Source organism: Desmodus rotundus, chromosome 12, assembly GCF_022682495.2.
Source record: "Desmodus rotundus isolate HL8 chromosome 12, HLdesRot8A.1, whole genome shotgun sequence".
Classification (NCBI taxonomy): domain Eukaryota; kingdom Metazoa; phylum Chordata; class Mammalia; order Chiroptera; family Phyllostomidae; genus Desmodus; species Desmodus rotundus.
In genome coordinates, this window is record NC_071398.1 from 25542903 (window position 1) to 25570367 (window position 27465).

A 27465-nucleotide genomic window follows, 5' to 3' on the forward strand; every position below is an offset into this window, starting at 1 on the left:
GTTCAGAGAGGGTAACTGACCAGCTCAAGGTCACACAGCTAAAGAAGTAAAAGACTTGAGACTTGGACCTAGATTTTCCTGTTCTCCAAGTCCATATCATCCCACAGCACCATGCAGCTTTTCCTTCCCACTAACAATGTGAAAGATGGTCAGCCCTTATGGTTGAACTGGGATGCTTATTTTACCTCCATTGTCACATTTAATCCTTACCGTCACCCTGGGAGGTAGGTACAGTTTTTATATCCATTTTGCAGAGAGACAAACTGAGACTCCAAGGAACTAATGGACCAATGCATCATGGCTGCCAGCAGATGGAAGAGGATTATGGGAAAAAACATGTGCATTTCTGAGGACTGGTGAGGGTTGCAGAATAGAAAATTGAAATGATTCTGATTAAAAGACTATTTTCTCTTAGGTTATCCTCCCTTCCCCTTCTTCTTTCTTGTTATATGAAAAGGAAAAGAAAGTTCCCTCCACCCTTTGAGGTCACTTCCTGACCCATTTGTGAATCTCTGAGGATTGGTTACAAACTCACTTCTCCCTGCCTGAATGCCTCCTATTAATGCTGGGGATAAGCAGTGGACCTGCGTGCATGTGGGTTCAAATCCTGCAGCCACCACCCACCCACTTAACTGACATCCTGCCATAGCCAACCCACGACAGGGGCTTTCTGCCATATGTGCCTGAACATACAGGCTGACTTCTCCCCATAGCCATCAGGCTTTGGAAAAGAAGTGTCATTTTGTATTCAAGTCCTTCCAGCGACCAGGGCTGCTGTCTCAATTACTTTATTTTGAACAACAAGGTGATGTTTGAGAAAAAGAGGAGGCGAGGAGCCCCAAACAATTATTCACTGTGCCGGATTCCATTAGCTGTTCACCTGAGGGTAAAAATGAGGCAAAGAAAAACAGGTGATTAAAAAATATGAAAAAAGCAAACTGCCATCTACTGTACCATTATCTCGTATAGCACGCGGACGTTTTCACTCCAAAAATGCTGTAGGCTTGCAGCCACAGATTAAAAGCATTTTTTTCAATGGAAGCATGTTCTATATGTTCTTTTCTTGCTTGATCACAGGGGACCAGAGAAAACTCCGGCCAGAATTAGCATCTGTCTGAACAGAGGTGAGGAGCCAGAGCTTCTGCTTGTATTCGGTCTCACTTATCAGCAAGAGAGTCCACATGCTTCCCTACACATGTAGACTTTGTAGTATTGGGTTGGCCAAAAAGTTCGTTTGGTGTTTTCTGTAAGATGGCTCTAGTAGTGCTTAGTTGTCTTTAACTTCATTTGAAACAATTTTGTTAGACTGTATTGTGACAGCTGTCATATCAGTGTGCATTAAAAAAACCCATCAAAATTGGTGAACTTTTGTGTAGTCATTTAAATATTGACCATGGAAGAAAATGAGCAACATTTTCAGCATATTATGCTTTATTATTTCATGAAAGGGAAAAAATGCAAGTGAAATGCAAAAAAAAAAAAAAGATTTGAGCAGTGTAAGGGGGCGGTGTTGTGGCTAATTGAATGTGTCAAAAGCAGTTTGCGAAGTTTTGTGCTGGAGATTTCTGGCCGGATGATGCTCCACGGTGTGGTGGACCAGTTGAAGCTGGTGGTGATCAAATGGAGACATTGAGAGCAAGCAGTGTTGTACTACGCAGGAGACAGCCGACATATTCAAAGTACCCATATCAGTAAAGTTGCTGGTGAAAATGAAAAATGAGTCTTTTACATTATGGAAAGAAGTAAGTAGACTTTTTGATCAACCCAATAGTAAATTATGCACATACATGGTTGTACTAATTTATCATGTACATTAATTATGTAACATTCCAAAATGGAAGTTTTAAAAGGATGGATGGAAATACAAGTTGAAGTTCGAAAACAAACCAGCAAACAAGGTAAAGGTAAAGAAATATAATCCAGATTTAGCCATTATTCCTGGCAAATTGGCCCTGTGATTCCCAGTGGTTAACGTTATAACACGCCTCCCAAAGAGCTCTTTGGAAACAGCGCACTAAGTGGTCTGGGGCCAGTAGCCCTGGTACACCCGAGACAGGAGCGGTGAAAGAAATGAATCCATGCGTTTTCTAATGCCAGCGCATGAGTCCTGAGGTTTCAAATATGACATTGTCAGTTACAGCAACATCCGTAGATCAAAGTGTAGCTTGAGCAATTTAGGAGTAAAACATTTGTTCTGTCTTCCAGCTCTATAGGTGACCCTAAAGCTGGCTACAGTCAACACGGAAGACATTTGAACCAGAGATACATATGAAAGCTTTGCATAACATTGTTTCGTGAAATCAAAGTGGGGAAAAGCAGTATTTCTCCTGAAGAATGTGTTACATCATACAGTATGTGACTCGAAATAGGCACAGCTAGTTAAGTGAGTGAACTACCATAACTAGGCATTTGACTAAGTCATCTATATGCTTAGAAGTTTATAAAGTGAGTCAGGAAAAAAGTCTCATTGGGAAAATGGGAGCTCAATCATTTGTTTCTTACAACAACCTTTTGCAGCCGGCACTATTTTTTCCTGTCGGAAGGATGGGGAAAGTGAATCTGAGGGTATTTAAATGGCTTGCGGCAGGTAGTAAGAGGTGGTAAGACACCAGCTCAGCTTAGAAGCACCACCAGCCAATTCCTGGTGATTATGAGGAATGTAGTAAATGTGTGTAAAACACGTGTATGCAGTAGGTGCTCCATAAATGCTACTCTACGTGGAAGTTTTCGTCCTTGCAAAACGTGCAGAAGACTTCGCTTCCACTCTCGCTACCTCGGTTTCTGGTGCGCGAGTCCCAGGCCAGGCACACCGCGCGCGGGGGTGCTCAGAGATGCAGGCGGGGCAGGGCTTGCCTCGCGCCGTGGGTGGGGCCGGCCAGGGCCCGGGGGGCGGCACCGGAGGAGTCACGTGGCGCGGCTGCCGCAGAAGCAGAAGTAGCAGCGCCGGCGACGGACGGCTTGCGCGTCAGGGAGTGCCCGGAGCCCGGACGGCGGGCGACTGCGCGCGGGACCCCGGAGCCGGGACCTGCGGCCGGGGCACGGCCAGGTGGGTGGCCTGGCCTGATAGGAGCGCAAGTGGGCGCCGGGGATCTGAGCCCGGGGCAGCCCGCGCCCGGTGGGCTGCGTCCAGAGGGAACCTGCGCCGGGGCGCAGCGGGCCGTGGTGGGGAGCAGCGGCTGGGACCTCGCGCAATGTGCCCGGGGTCCGCCACTTCGCCGGTCTGTGTCCTGGGGTAGCCCCGGCTTTGTAAGGGGACCCAGAGGCAGTGGCGCGGCTTGTGGTCCGAGGGGGTCGGAGCCAGCGCTGGATTTGACGTTCAAGGCCCCGTGCTTTTGGCCACCTCTGTGCCTAGGGCTCGCCCACTCCGCGCGGCGGTCCGGCACTTCCCCGTGTTGTACAGGTGGTTGAGGATGGGTGGGTGGCGGCGCAATACCACGAAGGCGCAGCCTTTCCCCAAGGCGAGGGAGACCCGGATAGTGTTCGGGGCCCCAGTTGTATGCCTGATTATGTGTGCACGTCTGTGCGTTTTCCTGGGTCTGTTTGGGAATCCCAAAGAAGTCATTACCCCCAAAGCGGGAGAATTCGTGGGAAAGATGAGTCCCGTTTGGACTGGGGTTGGCTCCTGGGTTCCGGTGGAGGCTGGGGAGGGACTATTGGCACCCTGATCTTGAATGAGACTGAAAGAGTGTGGTGGGGTGAGGGGCCTGAATGTGGCTCGAGGGAAACAGGTGGCCTTCTCAGTCAACTTAATTTGAATTTCAATTCCAGCTGTGTGAGCCTGGGATAGTTGAAGAACCTCTCTGAGCGTCAGTTTCTTCCCCTGAACACTGGGCTACACTCCAGGGCTGTGTTGAGAGTTGGGGCTTATCTATGGAAAGGGTACCTGGCTTGTTACCCTCTGGTTAAGGCCCCTGCGTGGGGGTTCAGGCCATCAACCTTAGCTACAGTTTTCCAGGGAGGGCTTACTAATTTTGGGCTAGTTCCAGCCCCAGGCGCTTACCCTGTTACAAAGGTGTGTGCCACGTGTGTATTGGCTCAGGGACGGGACCACTGCAGGCTTCATTGATGCTGAACTTGCCTAATGATGCTGTTATCCCCTCACTCCCCACCCTCCGTACCACTTGACCTTGAAGAGCTGGGACCCCTTGTGTACTCTTTACTGGGTGGAGTCAGTGGGAAATGACCAGTGAGTAAACTTGAAAACAGCTCTTATTTTAGAAGACAGTAAAAACACAAAAAGGAAAAACTTCTCTATTATGTCACCACTTCAGTTAATAAAAAATCAAGTTGTCCTTTCTCCCCTCTTCCACCTCCCGCCCCCAGAGTAACCCCTCTCCCTGGATTTATAAGCAGACAGCCATCTAAAAGTCTTATACTCCACTGGTTTGCAGATCTTTTTCATCTCTCTCATGGTCTTTCCAGGTCAAATCACTTGTAAGTCGTCCTTGTTCTTTCCAATAGCTACGGTACATTCGTACATTCGTTAGTGTGTGTGTTTAATTATTTATTTACAGAACTCTTCCCTAATCACCCCTCTCCCCCAACTGATGGGCAGCTGAGTTGTTTCCTGGGTTGTTGTTCTTTCTCTTTTTCTGTTACAAGTGATGCCCCTGTGAACATCTTTGTGCGGGTTTCGTTCTGCACTTAAGTGACTATTGGATCAAAGCATATGCATGTTTTACTAGATGCTCACAGGTTGCCCTAAAAAAAAAAAAAAAGCAGAGCAGATTCGCACTCCTCCCTGCAGAGGCTGATACTGCCTGTTCTTGCAGTGAAAACTGACGCTGCAGGGTGGGGGCGGGGGCAGCTACAACACCCCTAAGCTGCAGGAGGGATGCTTCCCTCTCAGGGATGTGACTGCTGACTTTTAACAAAGAATTATTTCGTGGGATTTTGTATAATATCCTGCACTGGCCTAATGTGTGCAGGAAGCTGTGAAGAGAAGAAAACTCCCCTGCTTCCTGGTGCTGGGTCCTTGTGTCCTAGAAGTTTATTTCGAAGAGAAGGACATGAAAAGTAGAAATGGTGAAACCTCATACTGAATCTCAGCCATGTTTGTATTGATATCATAAGTTATTTTACAAAGTTACCCAGGGAAGATGAGGAACAAGGACAAAAATGGGATTTCAAGGCTATTCCTTTCCTTTCCTTTTCTCTTATTCTCCTTCCTTCCTTCTTTTTTTCAGAAGCAAAATGGAAATTGCTTCTGATGGCGAGTGCCCTTCCCTGGGCTGCTGAACATCCAACTCTGGAAGCCTGGGTCAGGAGCAGGCTGGATTTTGGTGGTTGATTCCAACGATCTGATGGCCATGAGGATGTCTTTCCAGTGCTTGGCCAGGGGGAGTGGGAGAGACCTGATGCTTATGGTCGAGCCAATCCTTGCTGTGGGGCTTCTAAGCAGGAAGTTATCAGTATCCAGAGACAGTTAAGTTCAAGATTCCCAGAGCCAGAGGCAGGTAGAGTCGAGGGCCCAGTGCCTCCCTGCTGGCAAGTTTAATCAGAGGTGGAGGTGTCGTGACAGGGCGTGTGTTTCCTCTGTAAGCCCTCCTGCACGTTGGCCTTGAGACCTGGGAGTGGGGAACTCCAGGGTGGGCATGACAGAGAGCTGCAGAGCTGGCACCAGGTTCAAAGTTGTGCCACTTTGGAGCTGTGTGGCCTTGGACAAGTCCTTTAACCTCTCTGTAGAGAGGGACAGGGTCTGCCAGATTAGTTACTATCTGGCCACATCCTTCCATGGGATTCTGAATTCCAGGAGGCAAGTGCCGAAGGAGCAGAGGGGTGGGATCCAGACCAGGGTTCCCGTTGTGGTGCCGCCACTTGTCTGCACGACCTTGAGTACGTCATTTCACCCCTTCAGACTTGTTTTCTGTATTTCTCCTTGAGATGAGCGAGATGAGCCGGGTATAAAGCAGACGCTGGCACCTGGGGAGGGCCAACAAGCAGTGATTGGGTGAGGCTGGCTGTGGGCACCTTATTCCTGCCTTGACCTGGAGCAGAAGGTGCAGAGGCAGGAGGCTCACTTTCTCAGTCTTGTGGTAGGGCCTCTGCTTAATTAAGCCTGTCCTTCTGCCTAGAACATGGTTCCCTCCTGCTTAATTTTTTTTTTTTTTAAGTTTGGATTTAGATGCCCTCTCCCCCAGAGGCTTTCTCTGAGCCCTCTAAACTCCTGATCCCCCCAGACTAAACTCGGGGACCCTTCCTGCTGCTCCCTTGGCACTCCCTCCCCAGTGTCCCTGCTTGCTCTCTACATCAGAGTCCTCACACCGACTGACAGGTGTGTTGCCAGGTGGACAGAGACAGGTGTAGTTCATGTTCTTACTGGGTCGGCCAAAAAGTCCATTACAATTTTTTCCGTATGATGGCTCTAGTAGTGCTTAGTTGTCTTTAATTTAATTTGAGACAATTTTGTTAGATTGTATTGTGACAGCTCTCATATAAGTGTGCATTTAAAAAAACATCAAAATTGGTGAATTTTAGCAGCCATTTTAATATTGAAGACAGAAGACACACATTTTCAGCATGCTATGCTTTATTATTTCGAGAAAGGTAAAAATGCAGCTGAAACGTAAAAAAAGACTTGTGCAGTGTATGGAGAAGGTGCTGTGGCTGATCAAATGTGTCAAAAGTGGTTTGCGAAGTTTCTTGGTACTATTGACCTTTTGGCCAAATAATTCTTTGCTGTGGGGCTATCTTATGCATTGGCCTGGCTGGCCTCTACCCGTTGGAAGCCAATCACAGGAGATAGCCGACATACTCAAAATATCCAAATCCATGAAGTTATTAGTGAAAATGAAAAGTGTGTCTTTTATTTTATGGAAAAAACGTAATGGACTTTTTGGCCAACCCAATGTTTATCTCTGGCTCCCAGCACACCTGCGGTGGTGCCTTTGGCTGTGGGAGAGGGGGGTAGCTTAGGCCTGGGTGTCTCTCCCTCCCCCTCATTTACCTACTCATCCCCAGGCCAGTGCCTGGTGAAGAGTTGACACTTGATTAAGGTGTTGACTACCTGCCTGATTAATATCTGAGGCCTTGCTAAATTCTGGGGGCTGTGTACACATTGTAACTCAGCCCTTCCAGCACCCCTTTGGGGTGGTACTGTTATCCCCATTTTACAGATGAGGGAATGGAGGCCCCAAGTTTGAGTATCTTGGCTGGAGGCTCTGGGGGAGGCAGAGCCAGAATGGAGGCCCAGACAGCCGGCTGACCACATGCCTCTCTGCAGAGTAACAATTGTGGGCTCCTAAAGGGGTTTGGAGACCCGGGAAGATAAGAGAGGCACACAGAACAATGGGCAGCAGTACATGTAGCAGTAGCTAAATCCCAGGAGCACTGACTTTTGCATCATTGTTTTAAGGACCCAAGATACAAATTGGGTTTAATTCTGTTTTCCCCTTTACAAGTGTGGAAATGAGGCCCAGGGGGCTTAAGGGACTTGGTGTAGGGCAGGGGGTCAATCTCATTTTCACTGGGGGCCACATCAGCATCACAGTTGCCTTCAAAGGACCGAATGTAATTTTCGGACTGTGTAAATGTAAATATCCCCTAACTAGGGGCAAGGAGCTCGGCGCTGCCACCAGGTAGAAACAAGGTGGAGGGTTGGATAAAACAAGGTGGAGGGCCGGATTCGGCCCTAGGGCCTTGTGTTTGCCACCTGTGGTGTAGGGCCTGCAGCTAGCCAGCCTTCAGTTCAAATCCCCTTCGAGTGGCAGGCAGTGTGTCTTTGGACATTGGGAGGCAGAATTGGGTTGGGGGTGCAGAGCAAGGGCAAGGGAGTGACTGCAGGGGTTGAACAGAGGAGTGACACGATTTCACTCGTGTTCTAAGAGCACCTTCCGGCTACTGTCCGTGAGCTGTCTGTGGGAGGCAGGCGGAAGCAGGGAGGCCAGTTAGTGGGTGCTTCGAACACTCCACATACAGGATCCTGGGAGGAACCCATGAAGGGGCCACAGGGCTGGGTTCTGGATTTGCTGCTGCATGGGATGTGGTTGTGAGAGAGGCCGCACAGGCCGGCTCCTAGATTTGCTCTTAGATTTGGGTCCCCAGCATGTCTCTGACAGACATCAACTATGCATGGGAATAAGTGGCAATCAAGGTCACTCTCTGGACGCCAAGCAGCATGCTAGGTGCTTTGCTGGTGACATCTCATTCCAAGCTTTCTAACTGTCCCAACACCCCCGTTTTAGAAAGGGTGACACTGAAGCTTGCAGAGGTCACACTGCCGACCCAGGGACACACAGGCAGAAGAAACCGACACTGGGATTTCAACCTGAGGCTGCTGGGCCCTGAGGTTTTCTGTCCTGTTGGCCCCATGTCCATGCAAAGGTCTCCATGGACACATTCTGGAGTTTTTTAAAAAATTTGTTTTCTTCTGGTCCCAATGTCATTAAGGAAGTAAAGGGATGGTTATATATTTCAAGGCAGGGTAGAAGGGGGTGCTGGTGTTGGGGGGTGGGGGCTGGGAACAGGTGTGGGCTGCTTTGGCTATTCAAATATTCTACAGCATAAAAGTGTGTGGTGAGGGAGGGGCTCACAGCCAGGCTGGGGTGATTTGCGTATTCAAAGCCTGGATAACGGTTGGGTCATTGAGGTCAGGGGTCTCCTCCCACATCTCCACTTCCATTTAAACCTCTGTGTGGGCTCTGAGTGGTCAGCAATTCGCTGCCACTAGAACCTTCTCCTAAAACACCCTGCTGAGCATGAGACAGGATTTTGGCTCTTGAGGTCCAAGCCCTGTTAACTAAATCCCCTTTAGTCAACTAAAACCAATTACCTCCTTCATTTGTCCTCCCAGCCAGCTTGTACCCTCACTGCTGCTCCTCCCTGGAGAGGCCAACAATGACCACCATGGTCAATGTGGATGGCCTTCCGGAGTATGAGAAGAGTCAGATCAAGAGAGCCCTGGAGCTGGGCACAGTGATGACCGTGTTCAGCTTCCGCAAGTCCACCCCGGAGCGCAGGACTGTGCAGGTGATCATGGAGACGCGGCAGGTGGCCTGGAGTAAGACAGCCGACAAGATCGAAGGCTTTTGTGAGTACCTACTGGGTGGGCAGGTGGCCTGCTGTCCCCGAGTCTGGGCCCATGCATCTCCTCACCTTCCTACCTTGACTTGTCACTGCAGTTGTTGGTTTGATTCCTTCTTTTCTTCCAAAAATGGAAGTGTGGCCATTTTGTCTGGGTCTCTGATGGGGTTTAGAGCAGGTGGGGGAAGGAAGTTCAATCAGTTTCTTCAGAGTAACAGAGGCCGGTGTGGGCCACCTTGGAAGTGACATTCAGACAGCACACCTGGGCTGGCAGGGGGTGTGCTCAGTCTGGCAGCAGCTGGGGTTGTGTGGTTCCTGTTGATCGCCACGCTGTCTGCCATCTTAAGGGCGGACAGGCCAGAGTTGGTGGACACTCACAGCTCGGTAGCCAGATTAATGCCCGTTTCACTTTGCTGCAAACCGCAGAGTGAGAGGCCTTCACTCAAGCTCGCGCGGACAGTGCAGGTTCTGTAGCTTTCGGACGCGGGTGGGTCCTGCTGGAGGCGCCTGCCCTTCCCCAACCCCCGGGGGTTGGGCAAGTGGCTCAGTTCTTAAACTTTCTAAGACTATTTTTTAATAAAGTGAGGAGACTCAAGCAATTTTCAGTTGCAGAGACTTGCTTTAATTTGCATTTTTGTTGACTACTTTTTAATTGAAAAATTAAAATGTACACTTGGGAAAACCAGAAAAATTCATAAATGCCTCTCTTCCTCAGCTCTCAGCCCCGTGCTCCACAGGCAAGCTCATTATCAAGTTCTTTTGTCTTCCAGAATTACTCTGTGCTAATGTGTGTGTCGTGTTTTGTTTTGTTTTTTTACACAAATGGGTACCTCCTACATACACTTCTGCACCTTGACTCCTTCTTTAAATTTAATAATTATTTTGGAGGTGGTTTGTGACCAGCACATTGATCTGCCTCCTTTCACGGCCACACGGCATTCTGCCGCCGGGTAGTTGTTTAGCCCCTAGAGACGGACATTTGAACTGTTGTTTGCTATCAGCTGCAGCAACTATACTTACATTCTTCTTCCTCTCCTCCTCCTCCTCTGTAATTCACACGCCATGCAATCCAGCCATTTAAAAGGAACAGTTCGGTGGTTTTTAGTATAATCACAGATCTGAGCCCCCCCCCCAGTCCCTTTTAGAACATTGTCATCACCTCACAAAGAAACCCTGGACCCTTTGCCATCCCCCTCGGTTCCTCACCCTCCTCCCCTGCCTAAGCGACCATTCACCTACCTTCTGCCTCTCTGGATTTCCCTTTCCTTTAAAGAGAGTCACAGCCTTTTGCGCCTGGCTTCTTGCACTTGGCATACTGTTTTCAAGGTTCGTGCATGTGGTGGCGTGTGTCCGTGCTTCCTCCCTTCTTACGGCTGAATAATAATCCATTGCACGGATGTCCCACCATTTCTTTACCCATCCAGTCACCAATGGACATTTGGGTTGATGCCACTTTTGGGCGAGTAGGAACGGTGCTGCTGTGAATATCGACGTATAAGTGTTTGCGTGGACATGTGGGTTCGCTTCTCGTGGGCCCATGCCCAGGAGTGTAACTGCTGGGTCATGTGGCAACTCCATGTTCGAGCATTCTAGGAAGTGCTAGGCTGTTTTTCAGGGGCTGCAGCATTTGGCATGCCCACCAGCAGTTCATGAGGGCTATCCACGTGTTATTCTTTTACATACACATATGGGTGTATCTGAGGGACAGCTTCCTGTAAGTGTGTTTCTGAGTTAAAGGATATTTTAACTTTGGCAGTTTGACAACACCCCAGAAAAGCCCATGATGCGTGAGAGTGCCTATTCCCCATACCTTCATCCGCACTATGAGGTTCTGGATGTGGCCAGTCACAGGTAGACTCAGGTAGCTTGGCATAACTCTTCATTTGATTTCTCTTATCGGGAGTGAGGTCACACAGCTTTCCAAAAGGTTGCTCCTGGCTTCGGAGCCAAGGAGGCCTCAGGTGGCCCAGAGCCAGAAGCCCTGCTTTGAAAACGCGTGGAGGCAGCCAACTTTCCTCCAGGTTTTGTTTGCTTTGGCCACACGACCTCCCAGGTGGCTCAGAGACCTGTTGCAGCTGGGATGGGGTGGGGCCTGCAGGGGCACTGACCGTAAATACAGGTGTGCTACATGAGAGTGGATTGGCCCTTTATCTTCTGACCTGTTGGCCCCAAGCCTGGCTGACCATAGGAAACACCTGAGGGGTTATTAAAAGTATACGCTGCTGGAACCTTCTCCTGAAGCTCATTCTGAGGGGCACCAGACAGGATTTTGGCTTCTGAAATCCATGCTCTGTAGTTCTCCCACCTCAGTTAACTAAAAGCAATTCTTCCTTCTCCCTGGAGTGGCCGAGGATGACTGTCATTTGCTAGGATGGTTGGGACTGAGTACTGTAGTTAATAGGCTTCCCGGGTGATCCTGGTAATTAGCCAGGTTTGAGATATACTGTTCTACAGCCTCCCTCCCATCCACTCACCCATCCTCCCTTCCTCCCTCCCTCCCTCCCTCCCTCCTCCTCCCACCCTCCTCCTCCCACCCTTCTCCCCTTCCATATTTGAATGCCTGCTCTGCTAGGCACTGTTCTAGGTACTGGAGTTGCAGCAATAATTAAGGTAGATTCAAACCCTCACGGAGCCTACACTGTCACTAAGTACAGAAGTGTGGGGCTTGATTTCCAGCACCATTTGATGGGCTTTGCTGTTTGACTGCAGGCCAGTTGCGTGGCTTTCTGAGATTTAATTCTCTTACCTGTAGAATGGGAATAATAATGCCGTCCACTCTGCAGAGCTATAGTTGGGAGTGAATAAAGGAGGGAACACGTCAGGGGGGTTCAGCACAGCACGTAGCATGGGATAAGCATTCAACCCATGGGCACCGTTGCTGTAACTTTCGCCATTGTTGTTGCTAACGAGTGGCATCCTGCTTTCCGGGGTGACAGAGTCTTGCTTAGGTGTTTGGACTTTGGTGAACAGTGGGGATCCACTGAAGGGTGTCCAGAGAGGGATGGTGTGAATGCATTTGCGTTTTCAAGCATGCACTGGCTGTCCTGTGTGAGATGCTGTGTTGGTGGTGGTTGTAAAGAGACAGAAGCCAGTTCTGGGGTAAAGAGCTTAGAAATGGTGCTTCGCTGACCACTTACAGGGGGCAGGCCTTTGGGTCCTGGGTAGCGACTTCTAGGTCCATGTTCTCAGCCTCCCATTGTCAGTGTGATGTCCATAGGGAACCCCCAGCTGTTGAGTTCCCTCAGGGGTCTTAATAGCAGGAACTATAGGTTACTCTGAGGTCTGCAAGGAGCAGGCAAGCATGCGGGAGCATGCATGTGGCTCTGGAGTACTTGGCAAGTGGCATGTGACTTCCGGCAGGTATTGCATCCTCCGTGGGGGCCTGGATGTAGGTAGGTACACACACAGACCCCACTATCTAGAGTGGTGAGTGTTTCTCAACCAGGGTGATCCTCCCCCACCCCACCCAGGGACATTTGGCGACATCTGTAGACAGTTTTACTTGTGATAACTGCGGGGAGGGTGCTCCTGGCATCTAGTGAGTGGGTCAAAGCCAGGGATGCTGCTAAACATCTTACAATGCCCAGGAAAGCCCCCACCACAGGTAATTAATTTTCAGTACAAAATGTCAGTGGTGCCCAAGTTGAGAAACCCTGGTCTGGAGTCATGTGTTGACTTTGTTTAGAGCTCTCAAACATCATCGGGCATATTAGGGCTTCTCTTTGGACCCTGTTGTGATGGAGCTGATTCATGTGTTCAGCCCATATTTACCGTCATATTGGGGGCTAGACTCTGCTGAGGGATGGGGGTGGGGTCCCTGCCCTGGATGGGAAACAGATGCAGCAACCAGCCACCGTGGGATTGTGTGGTCACTGCCACAGTGAGGGTCTGGACCAGGTGCCATGTGAGGAGGGAGGCTCTGTCCATGTGGGCATGGTGGAGGTGATGGGAAGTGTGAGAGGCCTCACAGCAGAGCAGCTGCTTGCATGGAGAGTAGAGGGAGAGGCTGGCCAGGTGGCCAGCAGGACGGTCATCCCGAAGTGGGATCAGTGGGCGCCATTGAACTCGAGTGAGGAGATATGTGGGCCAGAGATTTGGGCTGGGTAACTCTTCTGTTCTTTGTGGCCTGGACTGCAGTGATTTGGGGGTACAGAGCTGGTATCTCCCTGGGGCTGGAAGGTTCCAGAATCTTTGCTCCATGTCTGGTGCCTTGGTGGTGATGCTGGAGGACTGGGCTCGGCCGGAACCATGGACTGAGCCCCTACTGCCTGGTGGCCCCAGGGTAGTTGGACGTGAGACATGGCTCCTGGTGTCCCCCAGGGTGCATTTCCAAGAGTCTGGGCAAAAGCTGCAGGACTTAGCGTCAGAAGTCCCAGAGAGTCACTTGCACAAGCTCAGGTCACCAAGGCCAGCTCAGCTTCAAGATCGGGGAGCTTCCTCATGGAGAGGGAGTGGCTGCCACATGTGCACATCTTGGATGGGAAGAAACTGATGGGGACCACCTTGGAGCCAAGCGACCAGGAGCATACCTGGACTCTGGATCCTGACTTTGGGTTCAAATCCCTGCTCTACCATCTCCTAGGTGCGTGATCCAAGGCAGTCTGTGCCTCAGTTTCCCTGTCAAGTGAGGCAATAATAGTTTCTAACTTACTGGGTGAGAATTAAATGGATTTTATTTCATGCGCTTTTGTATATATGGGAAATATTGTGCAATGGGAACAGAGTACATTAAGAGGTTTCTTCCCACAGTGGCTCCTTGAGAATCTGTGATTCAGGCAGGGAGCTCTGGAAGTGCGGCCTGTGGTTCTTCCTTCCTCCCGGGTCTGGCTGAGCAGCCTCCATGTACAAAGCCGCCTGCTCTGGCTCTTTCTGGGTTGAACTTTGGGGTTCTCCTGCATCTCAACCATTTGCAAGGCAGCCACCTCGGTGCCACCTGTTTGTGGAGTCTGGGCTGGTGTGGTAATAAGCCACATGTAGGGCTTGGATGGTGTCCATATGGACTGAATAGGCTTTTAGTCTGATGTTTTCACATACGTTTCTCCATCTGCTTATTTTGGGCAAGCTGTGGCTGCCCATGCATGAGGAATGCTAAAAAACCGAGCAGTTGTTTGGTATTAGGTTCTTGGCTTGCCTAATAATAATAATAATAATAATAATAATAATAGTAATAAAATAGTAATAGCAATAAAAATAATAATAGCAGCTACCTCTAATGGATCTTCACAGTGACCCTGCGAGGCAGGACTCATCCCCACTTTATTTTTGAGGCAGCTGAGGCCCAGGGAGACAAGGTGACATGCCCAAGGCCACACAGCTGGGAAGGGGCAGAAGTACAACTTGCTCTGCCTCTCTCTGCCTTTGGGGTCTCCAGTTGCCTTCCTGCTCTGTGTTGCTTTCTCCTCCTACATAATCTCAGATGTTTCAGTTCTGTGTGTGGTAGAGGAGCACCCTGTCGGGGGCCTGAGAACCACAGCTTTGTTCAGACTTTGTCACAGTGGGAGGGAAGTGTGGCCATTGCCACGTGCAGAGGACACGCTCTGCTGGGTGCTGGAGATACCATGAGGAAGGAGACTCGGGGCGGGGGGCGCCCTGGTTACTGGGAAACAGACCTGCCAGGGAGACCACGGACGTGGTAGCACGGACAAGTGCGAACAGAGCAGGGGCAGTGAGATGGGGCTGTGCTGCATCCAGCTAGTTCTGAGATCCACCCTTGGGCCTCTTATCCATTAAAAATAGGTGAGGATTTTTTTGAAAGTTGTCATTTTGTCAAAATGTTTTCCAAATAGTAAAAAGCAGATTTTTCTCGCAGGCATCTGCTGTCTGAGGAGAAGTCCACTCTGTGGAAGTGGCCCCCGGCCTCCTCCGGTCATGCATCTGTTGGGAGTAAGACGCAGAGCCAGCGGCGCACACTGGCTGATTCGCCAGTTGCAGATGTGCAGTTACGGTTGCAGCAGGCAGCACAGACGCTGGGCCTGAGTGCCGGGTTCTAATGCCAGCCCTGCCACTGCGTGGGTGTGTGACCTCGGACCACTCTTGGCACCTCCCTGGGCCTCCATTTGCACATCTGTAGAATGAGGCTAATAAAAGAACCTGTCTCCCTAGGGTCTGGGGAGGATTAAATGAAGTAATATATGTCACATGCTCTCAACAGGGCTGGGCACACAGGAGGTAGGTGCTCCAGTATTTGTTGCTCTTGTCCTCCTTATCATCGTCGTGGTCATTGTCCTCCGCATCATTATCAAACAAGGGGAAATGGGGCTGTGCAACAGAAAGGAGGAGATCAATGTTTAGGATTTGCATTTATACAATGATTTTTCTTGCTGTACCCAATGGATCGGCCAGCTCCCCTTCTGGGATATACTCCACACTGGAGCCCACTGCTGTGGAAATAGAACTGTTTTTATTCCTGACATTGAGACAGACCTACTTGTATGCTGGACGTTTGAGGAATTGGTTTCTATGGTTGCTCAAGGGTTGTCTTCTGTCCTGGGTGATGATCCCTTGATGTTCTTAGAATTTGTTCTTTTGTTGATTCAGCAAACACTCAAAGAGGACTTGGTGTGTGTTGGATGTTGTGGGTGTCACTGGGGATAAAGTGAACAGGACATTGGGGATCCCAAGAGGACTTTACGGTTTCACAGGAAAGACAGAAAACGTTAAATAACTCCTTCAGTGATTTTGGGTGGTGATGGATGCCAGGGAGGAAAGAAACAGGGCCCGGTGACAAAGAGGAACCAGTGGCAAATGCTATTTTAACAGGGCAGGCATCAGAGAAGCCTCTCTGTGAAGGTGACATTGAGTTGAGATTGGAAGGGTGAGGAGGAAGAAGCCACGGGAGGCTCTGGGGAGAGAGTGTTCCAGGCAGAGGGCATGTCTATAAGGCTTCTGGATTCATCAGGGTAGGCTAACCGCAGTGACACATGACTTCTTGATATGATACAACTTTATCACTCAAGTCGTAATGCAGTGGGATTGGGTGGGGGGGGCGCGCTCTGCTGTCTGGTGGCATCACCATCCCCTGAGGCATCTGAGGCCATCTCCAGGATCTTCTGTCCAGCGAGCATGTGGGGGAAGAGGAAGTGTAGAAGATGGCTTAGGAGGAATTTATGTCCCAGTCCTGGAAGGTAGAAGCTCCCCACCTTCCAGTCAGCAGGACTTGGCCTCTGACTAGCTGCAAAGGATGCTGGGAAATATGGGAAATGGGTTTGGCAGGACCTCCCAGGCTCTTCAACAGCCCCTGCTTTTGGAAGATGCAGAGGTGGCTGTAAGAGCCCCACTGATGCTAAAGAATAGAATGTTGGTAAATTTGAGAGGTCTTATATGAATCTAGGAAAATGATTAGCCTTCCCACTGGGCCTTGTGGGAAGGGAATGGCGATACTGAGGTCTCTCCTGTTTGTCTATGACAAGAGACACTGGTAGTGACGCTGTCCATAGACCAGCCTCATCTGCCCTCTTAGGTTACCTTGCTGCCATGGCTTGACCCTTCTCAGCAAAGCCTCTCTCCACCTTGACTCTGATGTGTGGCCTCATCAGTGAAGGCTTTGTTTTTCTAGCCTCCCAAGGATGGACTCCTGAGAGAGGCCTCTGATTGGCCAGATATTTTGAGTCAGTGCAGGGGAGTTGGCTGTTTTGATGCCAATGTCCTCTCTGGTCAGCTTGAGTGTGGGGGTAGTGGGTTAGACGGTGTCTCCCATTGGGGAACGTAGTCTGGCTTCTTCAGGGCTTGTGGGCAGGGGCGGGTCCCTATAATTGGTTGAATTGTACTATACCTTCTTCCCCAAATTCACACATCAAAGTCCTAACCCCTAGCACCTCAGAATGACCTTATTTGGAAATTGAGTTGTTACAGGTGTAATTAATTAAGATGAGGTCATGCTGGCATAGGGTGGACCCCTATTCCAATCTGACTGGTGCCCTCCTAAGAACACACACACACACGGAGGGAAGGCCATGTGATGATGGATGTAGAGGTTGGAGTGGTGCACCTGCAATCTAAGGAACACCAAAGATTGCCAGCCATCACCAGAAGCTAGGAAGAGGCACGGAACAGACCCTCCCAGCCCTCAGAAGGAACCGACCCTGCCAACACCTAGATCTTGGACTTCCAGCCTCCAGACTGTGAGACAATGGATTTCTGTTGGTTAAGTTACCCTGTTTGTGGTGCATTGTCACAGCAGCCCTAGCAAAGGGGAGCAGTGGGGTGAGCACAGCAATTGAAGCACCTGTTTGGCCACAGAGATCATGGATGAGTTGGAGTTTGTTGGAAAGGAATTTAAGTGTATTCCAAGTGCCATCTTATTTCTTGGTTGCATTGGACTTGGCTTGGGCCACGAGGGCATGAGAGACAGTGAAGTGTACTGATTAAATGTGGGAGCTAGAGCCAGCCTGCTTGGGTTTGAATCCCAACTGTGGCTCATTAGCAGTGTGATCCTGGACAAGAGACTTATCTCCGTGCCTCTGTTTCCTTAGCTGTAAAATGTGAAGAATGATAGTACCCACCTTGTAGGTTTGTTAGGAGGATCAGTTGAGCTCCTGTAGGCACATCATTTAGAAGGGGCCTGGGAAATACTAGGTAAGGTTTGTTCTTATTACACCTCATGCTTTTCTCCTGTATTCCTTTGAAAACTCTCCTTCAAGCAACCAAGCCTCCCCTTTGGAGAATCCCATGCATGTCCAGTTAGTTATAGCTGATCCAGTTCATGTTCCCTTGGCCTCAGGGTGTAGACATGGGTCTCTCTCAGTCTGGCTCTCGGGAATGAGATGTCCCAGCCCGGAACTCCGTCTGGCTGTCGGTGGGGAGAGGAGAGGCAACTGGAGTGTGGACACATCCCTCTCTGAGACGCCAGAGGGCCAGGCACAGGAAGCCTCTGTCCCTTGCAATAGTGCCAAGCCTTGGAATTCAGGTGTGTCCCAATTTGTGTAATTAGAGGCTCCTGAATAGTTAGTATGAGTTAGATCTCTTCTGGATGCCTAACTAGGGGAGGGGGCTGTAAGAAGGTATCCTTTGGTGCATCCTTTTGGGCAAAAAGATTGTTCCCCGCCCCCCATCGACCCCAGTGTGCATTTTCACATGTCAGCTAAGTGCTGGGTCTTGTTTTGTCCTGGAAGAGGCAAGTGCCGTGCAGTTTGAAGTGGAAGCCAGAAATGTGTTGGTGGTGACTTTCCTGTCCCCTGGCAGGGCCTGACCTCGGAGCCAGGTCCTCAGGATCCTCACCCCAGACTATGAGCTCTGGGAGGCAGGGACCCATCTATCTGTTCTGCTCACCAGGGAGGACCCCCAGCACCGCCTGTGCCTGGCCCACAGCGGACGCTTCACAAACACACGGATAACAGATGACTCAGGGAAAGGACCTGATGCCCTCGCTTTCTCTCCAGAGACAGAAGTATCTGGGGTTAAGATAGGACATCTCTGTGACAACTTCCTCTTTAACCCTACACGATGGTTTCAGTCTTGGCCCTGCACTTACTGGCTACATGACCCTGGGCAATCCACTCAGCCTCTTAGCCTCTTAGTGCCTCAGTTTACTCATCTGTGAGATGGGGCAATGGCAGAGCCACCCCGTAGGATCTTGTGAACATGACATCCGTAAGTGCATGGGGCATGCATTTGACAGGGGCCTGGTGCTCCTGCTGCCCCGATGGTGTGTCAGAGCCTGCGTTCTGGGTGTGTGGAGGTGCTGTGGAGCCCACATACGTAGAGGCCTCCTCCTCCAGCTATTCTGTGGCGTGGGGTAAGGGTCCGATCGGGCTTCAGGGCCCTTGGATTTGGGCAAAGAGGTGTAGGCAGGCAGCTCAGCACCTTGCCTTTCCCCTCTGCGAGTCAGGATGGGGCAGGACTTGGAGCGGGAGTGTGAACAGGGCAGTGGTGAAGTTTTGTAAACAGAATCAGTAATGACGCCAGTTTGGGGCGCAAGAGGCCTTTTCGCTCTCCTGGCACAGTTGGGAGGAAGCTGTGAGATGCTGCTTTCGTCTGACATGAGTCGTGCTGGCGGCCACTGTGGAACTGGGTCTGGGGGGGTGCAATGTCTGTGTGTTCACAGAAGCATTCTGTTCTGACAAAGGAGAAGAGGAGAACATGGGAACTTACTCATTTGTAGAGTGGAGACTAGCAAAGTTACAGTGAGCCCAGCCCAGGAGACAGCAAATGTGGCAGGAAGAGAGGACCATGTAGGGCTCACAGGGGAGTCACCGGGCTCAACATGGGTGTCCTGCTGGCCAACTGTCACCTCACACCACGCCCAGCCACTCCAGACCACTCCTGGCCTGCTGCCAGCCCCTGCCAGTGGGAGCAGCCTCCCGGCCCCCATGCTGGCCTGGGGACTGGCCTAAGGAGGACCTGTGTCCCTGGGGAGGCAAGGAGGACCGAAGCTGGGGTGACCAAGGGTGAACCTTATGGTGATTTCCTGTTTAAGGTAGTTCTGAGCTGGCCTGCTCTGACCTTGTTTTATTTCCCCTAATCAAAACAACTTTTAGTTTTCTGTCATTGTAGAAGTAACATGTACTCATCAGTAGAGACATTTTTAGCTATACCTGGTGAGGGGAACAACCCCTTCATTCACACTCGGCACCCAGGGGGATGTGTGTTAACCCTTGGTGTACACCCTGCCAGATCTTTTTTCTGTTCGAGATATAGATCCATTTTTACAGAATGCAGCCTTTCATAACACTCTTTAGTAATATGTCCTTTTCATTTTGCGCTACATTGTGACCATATTATCATTATTATTAGCTATTTTAGATTTTGAGGTGGGTGTAGAGACTAAGATGACAGACAAACACCAATGTACTCAAGAGTCAGCCTTCCAGGGTCAGACTGCCTGGGTTCAAATCTTGGCTCTGCCACTTAAGTGGTTGTGACCATGGCCAAGTGGTTCAGCCTCTCAGTGTGCCCATCTGTAACGTGGGGTAATAGCGGTGCTGTCCTGCTGGGTTCTATGAGCATTAGGTAAGCTGATTATGTAGCGTACTGTGGGATGGTGCCTCAAAGTATCCCAAAGTACTCCGTGAGAGTTAGCTGCCATGTTGTCGTTGCTGTTATTATTTCTGTGTAGTCTGTGTTAGGCAGAATAAAGTGCACCCTCACCCCCCAACGATGTCCGCGTCCTAATCTCCAGAACCTATGGCTCTGTGATGCTACATAGTTAAAAGCTCACTGCAGAGGTGATTAAGGATCTTGAGGTGGGCATCCTGGATTACTGAGTGGGCCTGATGCCATCACAAGGGTCGTTGTAAGTGGAGGTGGGAGGGCAGAGGGTCAGAGTGCAAGGAGGTGTGGTGTGAGGACAGGAGCAGAGGTCGGAGCGATGGGATCAATGCCTGGAAGGTGGAAGGGCCCACAAGCCAAGGGGTGCCGGCAGCGTCCCGCAACTGGAAGAGGCAGGAGACGGATCCCCCGTTGGAGCCTTGCTGCAGCTCGATTTTAGCCCAGTGAGACCCGTTTTGGGCTTCTTAACTCCAGAGTCATAAGACGGTAACTTTGTGCTGTCTTAAGCCACAAGTTTGTAGTGATTTGTATAGCAGCCTCAGGAAGTGAATACACCCTCCTGACCAATTTAGACAAATCACAGTATTTGCTTTGGATCTGTCATTTTTTGTTTTTTTAAATTTTTAAAAAGATTTTATTTATTTATTTTTAGAGAGAGGGGTAGGGAGGAAGAAAGAGAGGGAGGCAAACATCAGTGTGTGGTTGCCTCTCATGTGCCCCCTACTGGGGACCTTGCCCGCAACCCAGGCATGTGTCCTGACCGGGAATCGAACCAGCAACCCTTTGATTTGCAGCCCTCGCTCAATCCACTGAGCCACACCAGCCAGGGCTCTTTTTTTTTTTTTTTTTAAGAAATACAATATTATAAATATTGCTGAAATCTCATATATACCCCTCCTTCTTCAATATCATGTGATAATTACTATTCCCATGCATATTTTCTACATTTACTTCAAATATTTTATTCTATAATTGGCACATAATATATTGTTTGTGAGGTATCCGCGTCCATCTTGGTAGTGTTATTTTTAACTGCTGTTGGTGGTCTACACCTTGCAAAATTCACCTGTCCTTTTGATTATGGACACAGGTTGTTTCCAATTGTGGAAAATTTCCCATTCCAAGTATTTGCTCCTGTTTGTTTGAAATGGCTATAGTTTTCCACCTTATTTTTATTTTTTAACCAATCTCCTATTTTTGGACATGACATAGTTTATTATTTTGCTGTGTCAGCCATTGATCCTGGGAACATTTTTCTAGCTAACTTTATCCATGGGATAAATTTCTGAAAGAATTTCTGGGAGGAAGGAAAGGCTGTGTCACGGGCTCAGGGCACAGAGTGTTCAGTTGTCCCCAGGGAAGCTGCACCGACTCACGTCGCCCTGCACCCTTGCTAGCACCTGGGCGTCCGTCCGCTTTTCCATCTGCTACAGACAGGGAATTCTTCAGCCAATGAAGGGTCTTATGAGTGTGGTTTGTCCTTTGGTCTCCTCCTGGCCTGGCATTTATTCTGGTCCAGGCTCGAAAGCAGCAGCTTGCTTAGTGATTCCCCCGAAGACTGGTGCGTCTCACCATGACATCAACATGACCACCTCGGACAGTGGTAGGAAGACTGATGCGCTTGGTCTGTGGACCGAGGCTGCTGGTCTGTCCTCATTCAGTCCGCACAGGAAGTTGCTATGTTCCCGATCTCGAGAAACGTGGTGTGGTGGGCAGCCTGGGAGCTTTCCAAGGTCGACAGCTGGGATTTCATTCTAGGGATTCTAATTGCTCCACTTGTGTGTTAGTAGAACAGCCATGTTCTGGGATATGACTTGAGTGTCATTTTCCTTTCTCAAGAATAAAGCTTTTATCTTTATTTTATTTATATTATTTTTTAAAAACTTAAAAAAATTCTCACTCAAGGATATGTGTGATTTGAGAGAGAGAGAGAATGCATGCACAACATCGGTGTGAGAGAGAAGCATTGATCTGGCCTCCCGTGCGCACCTGGACTGGGGCTCAAACACGCAGCCTGACCAGGGATCAAACCTGCAACCTTTTGGTGCATGGTATGGTGCTCCAACTAACTGAGCTACCTGGCCGGGGCAAGAATAAGCCTTTTAATGACCTTCCATTTTGAAGCTGGTTCCAAAAAATGTATGGCTGGCGGCGAGCTGCCAGTCGGAATTAGGTCTTCAGTCCTTTGAGGCGAGTGGGGTCTTGTCTCCGTACATGTAGTGTCTGGCACTGGGTGGCCCCAGTAGGTGCTCAGTAAACGTTGCTGTTGGGCTGTCACTTTTTTTTTTTTTTAAGGAGGACTCTACTTTCTGTCTATAGATTTGCTCATTCTGATCATCTCATATAAATGGAATCATACAGTACATAGCCTTTGCATCTGACTTTATTTAATATAGTGTTGCCAAGGTTCATCCGCATCACAGAGTACTTTATCCCTTTTTTGGCTGAATAATATTTTGCTGCATGGATAGACCACTTTTCTTTATCCATTCATCACTCGATAGACATTTGGGTTGTTTCCACTTGTGCCTGTTATTAATAATGCTGCTGTGAACATTTGTGTGCAAAGTCTTGTGTGAGTATATTTTCCTTCTCTTGGATACATACCTACGAACGCAGTTGCTGGGTCACCTGTAACTCTGTGTGTAATTGCTGGAGAAACTGTCAGACTGTTTTCCAGAGGAGCTGGCTGCACCGCTCCGCATTCCCACCAGCACTGTACAAAGTTCCAGTTTCTCCACATCCTCACCAGCACTTGTTACTGTCTGTCTGTTTGATGGTAGCCATCCTAGTGGGGGTGAGGTCGCATCTCATTGTGGCTCTGATTTGCATTTCCCTGATGGCTCATTGTTCTGTTTTACACAGAAACTCATTATTTATGCTTAGTTGATGCCATGTTTTCCCATGAAACATTTGCTTTCTGTGGGCAGGGTTCTGACCTTACTTTCACTTTCCTGGAGCTAAGCATTGCCATCTGGTGCTTACAATGGGGCAGACGAGTGAAGAAACTGTGGAAAGGTTAGCGTGAGCTTGTGGGCGTGGACACTGATCAATAGGGATGTGATTCCTGGCTTGACTTTAGAACCATGAAGTTTGAACCGTTACATCTGCTTTTTGGGGACAAAAGGACCATTTTTTGAAAGTGTAGCCTTCCCTAGTTTTCTTAGTAAATGTTCAAGTTCATTCTGATGCTGCGAGTGAGGTGTGGCACAAATTTTCCATCCTTTCAAGGTCTGGATACTAAGGTGTCCAGACTTAGTTATCTTTTCACAGAGTCCTGGAAATGCTTTCTCACCTCCTAGGTGCCCGCTCGAGCCCCTCTGCCTGCCGTTTGACTGCCAGCCACCCCTTAAGAGGAGGAGTCGGGGAAATGGATTTGGGAGGCACCGCTGGCACCGGGACAGGGAGTGTTCTGCAAAGTTCGGGAGCACCTTGCCCTGGCCAGTGTGGCTCAGTTGGTTGGGCGTCTTCCTGCAAACCAAAGGATTGTGGGCTCAACTCCCGGTCAGGGCATGTGCCTGGGTTGTGGTTTTGGTCCCCATTTGGTGTGCCTTTGAAGGGCAACCGATTGATGTTTCTCTTTTGCATGGATATTTCTGTCCTTCTCTTCTGCTCTCCCTTCCTGTGTCTCCAAAAATAAAAAGTCTGGGAGCACCTTGAGGACATAGTAATGATTGCATTTCTTGAGCCTGTGCCACGAGTCAGCCTTGTGCTGAGCGCGGCAAGCACCCATGTAGCCGTCCCTTGTGTGTATGGATTCATGCGCAGTCTCCAGGAGTCACAGTGCACCTTTTCCTGTGAGTTAGGTGAGCTTGGATGACTTGCCAAAGGATACCGGACTTTCTAGAGGAACTGTATCAGGCCAGTTTCCCCCAAAGACCGTGTGCTGTAAAAATGTAGATTAAGAGATTAAAAAGAGAAGCCACGGGCTGGGAGAAAATGTTTGCAAAACACATGGCTGATAAAGGACTTGTATCCAAAATATAAAAAGAACTCCTAAAACTCAACAATAATAAAGCAAGCAACCCAATTAAAAAAATGGGTAAAAGATCTGAACAGACACCCCACTCCCACGCACGCTGCCCGGCCCACCTGCCCAGCTGTAGACAAACAGCTCCTCCTGGACCAGTGCTGCCCAGTAGAAGTACAGCGTGAGCCATCAGTGCCAGCCGCGTGCATCGTTCAAATTTTTTTAGTCACCACATAAAAAAAAGTAAAAAGAAAAAGAGGTGACATTAATTTTAACAATAAGTTTTATGCTACTTAATATATCCGAAGTATTATTTCAACGTGTACACAGTAGAATTCTTAACAAAATTTCATATCCCTGTGTTTGGTCTAAGTCTTCAAAATCTGGTGTGTGGTTGATACACACAGAACATTTCAGTTTGGACCAATTGAGTTTCGAGTACTCGATAGCCATATTGGGCCAGCAGCCGCCGTATCAGACAGTGCTCTTCCAGAATAGCCTCCTTCCTCTTTTTGCACTACCCACTTCCTTTGTCATCTCCATATTCTTCCTTCTCCCCCAAGCAGCAAAGGTGTTCTCCGTGTGACAGCGGCTGTGATGATACGCTGTGAATCATGTCCCACTTCGTGAGGTCAGGTGGCTGTATTTTCCCGTGGAGGCCAAAAATGTGCAATTGTGCATGTCTGCTGGCTTTGCCATCTGCTTGGGTGTCTCAGATTTAGGCGTGATACCCAATCACGGGGCCTGAGCACCCAGTGCCAGCTGCGCTTCTGCAAATTACTGGGTAGTCCCAGCAGAACCTTCTCCAGGAAGTGTGGCCTGTCCCAGGTAGCACTGATCAGCTTCAGTGCCTGTCGAGACTCACGGGTCATGTGGCATGTGGCACAGGGTGGCAACTGCCCTTGTAAATTGTGATTGAGTAAATTATATGTGTATGGAAACAAAGTAGAGTGCTGGGGGGCATAGTGAGGGTCAGGGAGGGGATTTGGGTATGGAAGGCCTCACTGAGATGGTGACATTTGAGCCAAGACTTGGAAAAGGTGAGGCGTGAGCTCTGTGGACTCCGGGGAAGAGTGTAACAGGCACGAGCTGGGTCTCAGTCTCCTGTAGCAGCCGGTGACCTGGACTGGTTGGTTTTGTGGCAGGGAACAGAAACTACTGGAGACACTCCTGCTGCTTGCCCTTGGCTCTGTGGCAAACCTCTGCCAACACCTGCAGCTGTGCCTGCGGGCTTTTGCTGGCCTCTGCAGCAGGGCAGTCTGGGAGAGTTAGTGCCCTTGGAGGGGACTAAGGACAGATGGGGAGCTGGTGGGCCAGTACCCCAGTGCGCTTGCCCTTGGTTAGGACAACTCTGAGGCGTGTTCTCCACTGGCAGCTAGGGTTCCTGGTGATTTCAGTCACACTGCCCACAAGGGTAGTGGGCTTGGCAACAACCTTGTACTGGCTGCATTCCCTGCCTGGCTCGCTGCCCTGGACCCCTCCTGGTGACTCCTGGATAAAAGGCTTGGATGTGCATCTTAGCCTCAGCACCTGGGCCTCTTAGACAGAGGCATCAGACCTGTGTCAGGAAGCACTGGGTCAGAACTGGCCGCTTCGACACTCCCCGTTTTCTCTGTGCTCTGCGTGGGCACGCACGCGTTACGGGTGCCAGGACATATGTGTGTGGCTCTTTTCTCTCCCCGCTGATTACCCAGTCTTCCCTGCCACCTGTCCTGACTCCAGAGAGAGTGTGGTGGTCACTCACCACTGCCAACACACAGGCTGGGATCCGTTGACTGGTGTGGGCTCAAAAACTAGCTTAAACAAAAAGGAGAATTTTCTGGGATGTGGGGCTGAGACGAATGCCCAGTAACTCACAAGTCCCAGGAACCTGGACCTTGGGGAGCAGGAACAGGAGCTGCCTCTCATTCTCAGTCCATCTTTCCGCCAGCCTTTATACTCCGTGTTCTTTCATTTTCAGACAGGCCTGGTCTGCAGAGCAGACTGCGGGGCCGTGAACAGCCCCAGCTCAGCAGCTCGCTGAGAGTGCCGCCTTCTCTCAGCATCCACAATTTGTCTCAGTATTCGTGGAGATGACATTGCCAAGTTCGCCTACTGGCTACAGTTTACTCCTGACTCCTAAACCAACTTGTGGCACTTGGGCAGACATTTGTGGACGTGCGTAGAGCTGTGAAAAATTTGAGTCGTCGTCCCACACGCGCTTTCCCAGCCAGCTGCCTTCTCGGTTCTGCTCTCCTGCTGTTAACAAGTGTCCTTTTCACAGACTACAACGGCCGCATTTTTCTCACTTTTGGGCTCTTGTCGGTGATTTTGTTGTTTAAAATGCCACCACCAAGTGCTGTCTCATGCTCCTAAGCACAAGAAGGCTGTGATGTGCCTTATGGGAAAAGAGCATGTGTTAGACCAGCTCGTTTAGGAGTTAAGTCATATTGCTGTTGGCTGTGAGTTCAATGTCAGTGAATTAACACATAGGAAATAAGGTGTTTATGCAGAAACACACATAAAACCGAGAGTACGTATTGATCGGCTGATGAAAATACTGCGACCAGAGGCTGGCAGGAACCTGACTGTGTGTCTGTCTGTCCCAGGAGCACTGGTTCGGTGTTGGCTGACTCAGTGTTCCCGGTGACCGCACGGAGCAGGACTGCTGTGCGAGGTGAGAATTGGCTCTGTATGTCAGTTAAGGGATGAGCCTCCAGGTCTGTTTTTGTCTGCCCACCACTTGGGCCAATGATGTGAATGCTAGAAGAGTGGGGTGTGCTGAAGCCAGAGGATAGGTGGGAGAGCATGCATCTGACTTCCTGCCTCGGCTTGAGAGAGAGTCTTGTGGACCTAAGCCAACCGTCCTGAGTTCAGATGCTCACTGGTGGGTGACCTTGGGTAAGTCACTTTACCTCTCCACACCTTAGTTTCCCCTTCTATGACCCTTTATCAGATGGTTGTGCAGAGTAAATGAGTTAATATATGAGTGATTAGAAGAATGCCTGGCACATAGTAACTGCCAAATGAATGGTGGTGGTTGTCGGTAGTGATCGTAATGATTTCTGTTTTCTATTGCTGTGTAACAAGCCATGTCAGAATGTAGCAGCTTGAGACTGCAATGGTTGGTCATTTTGCATGATCCTGAGGGAGTCCCTCTTCTAGTTGTGCCGACCTCACTTGCATGGGAGTTCCGAGACTGCTTTGTGCGCGTGGCTGGCAGTTGGTACTGGCTGTCGGCGGGGGGCTTCGTTCTCCATGTGGCCTCCTGTCCTGCAGTGGGCTAGCCTGGCTTCCTCAAGTGCAGGTCTCCAAAGACCATTCTGAGAGGCAGAGGGCAGAAGCTGCAAGGTTTCTTGTCTTGTGGCCCCTGGAACTTGCACAAAATCACTTTGGGCTCATCCTGTTGGTCAGAGCAGTCAGAAAGCCGGCCCAGATTCAAGAGGAGGGAAATGGGCCCTTCTTTTGGTGGAAGGAGCTATGAGATGTAGTGGTCGTGCTTTTTAATA

General features: G+C 49.7%; 1 protein-coding gene across 1 annotated transcript in view; it reads left to right on the forward strand.

Annotated features, from left to right (window-relative positions):
• The first annotated feature begins 2933 nt into the window (after positions 1 to 2933).
• Positions 2934 to 27465, forward strand: part of PLCG2 (phospholipase C gamma 2) — a 151179-nt gene continuing 126647 nt past the window's right edge. Inside the window, exons 1-2 of the mRNA XM_053916242.1 lie at positions 2934 to 3046; positions 8792 to 9028. Coding sequence (XP_053772217.1) covers positions 8836 to 9028 — 193 coding nt within the window. The 5' untranslated portion in view covers positions 2934 to 3046; positions 8792 to 8835. The remainder of the gene's footprint in view (positions 3047 to 8791; positions 9029 to 27465) is intronic.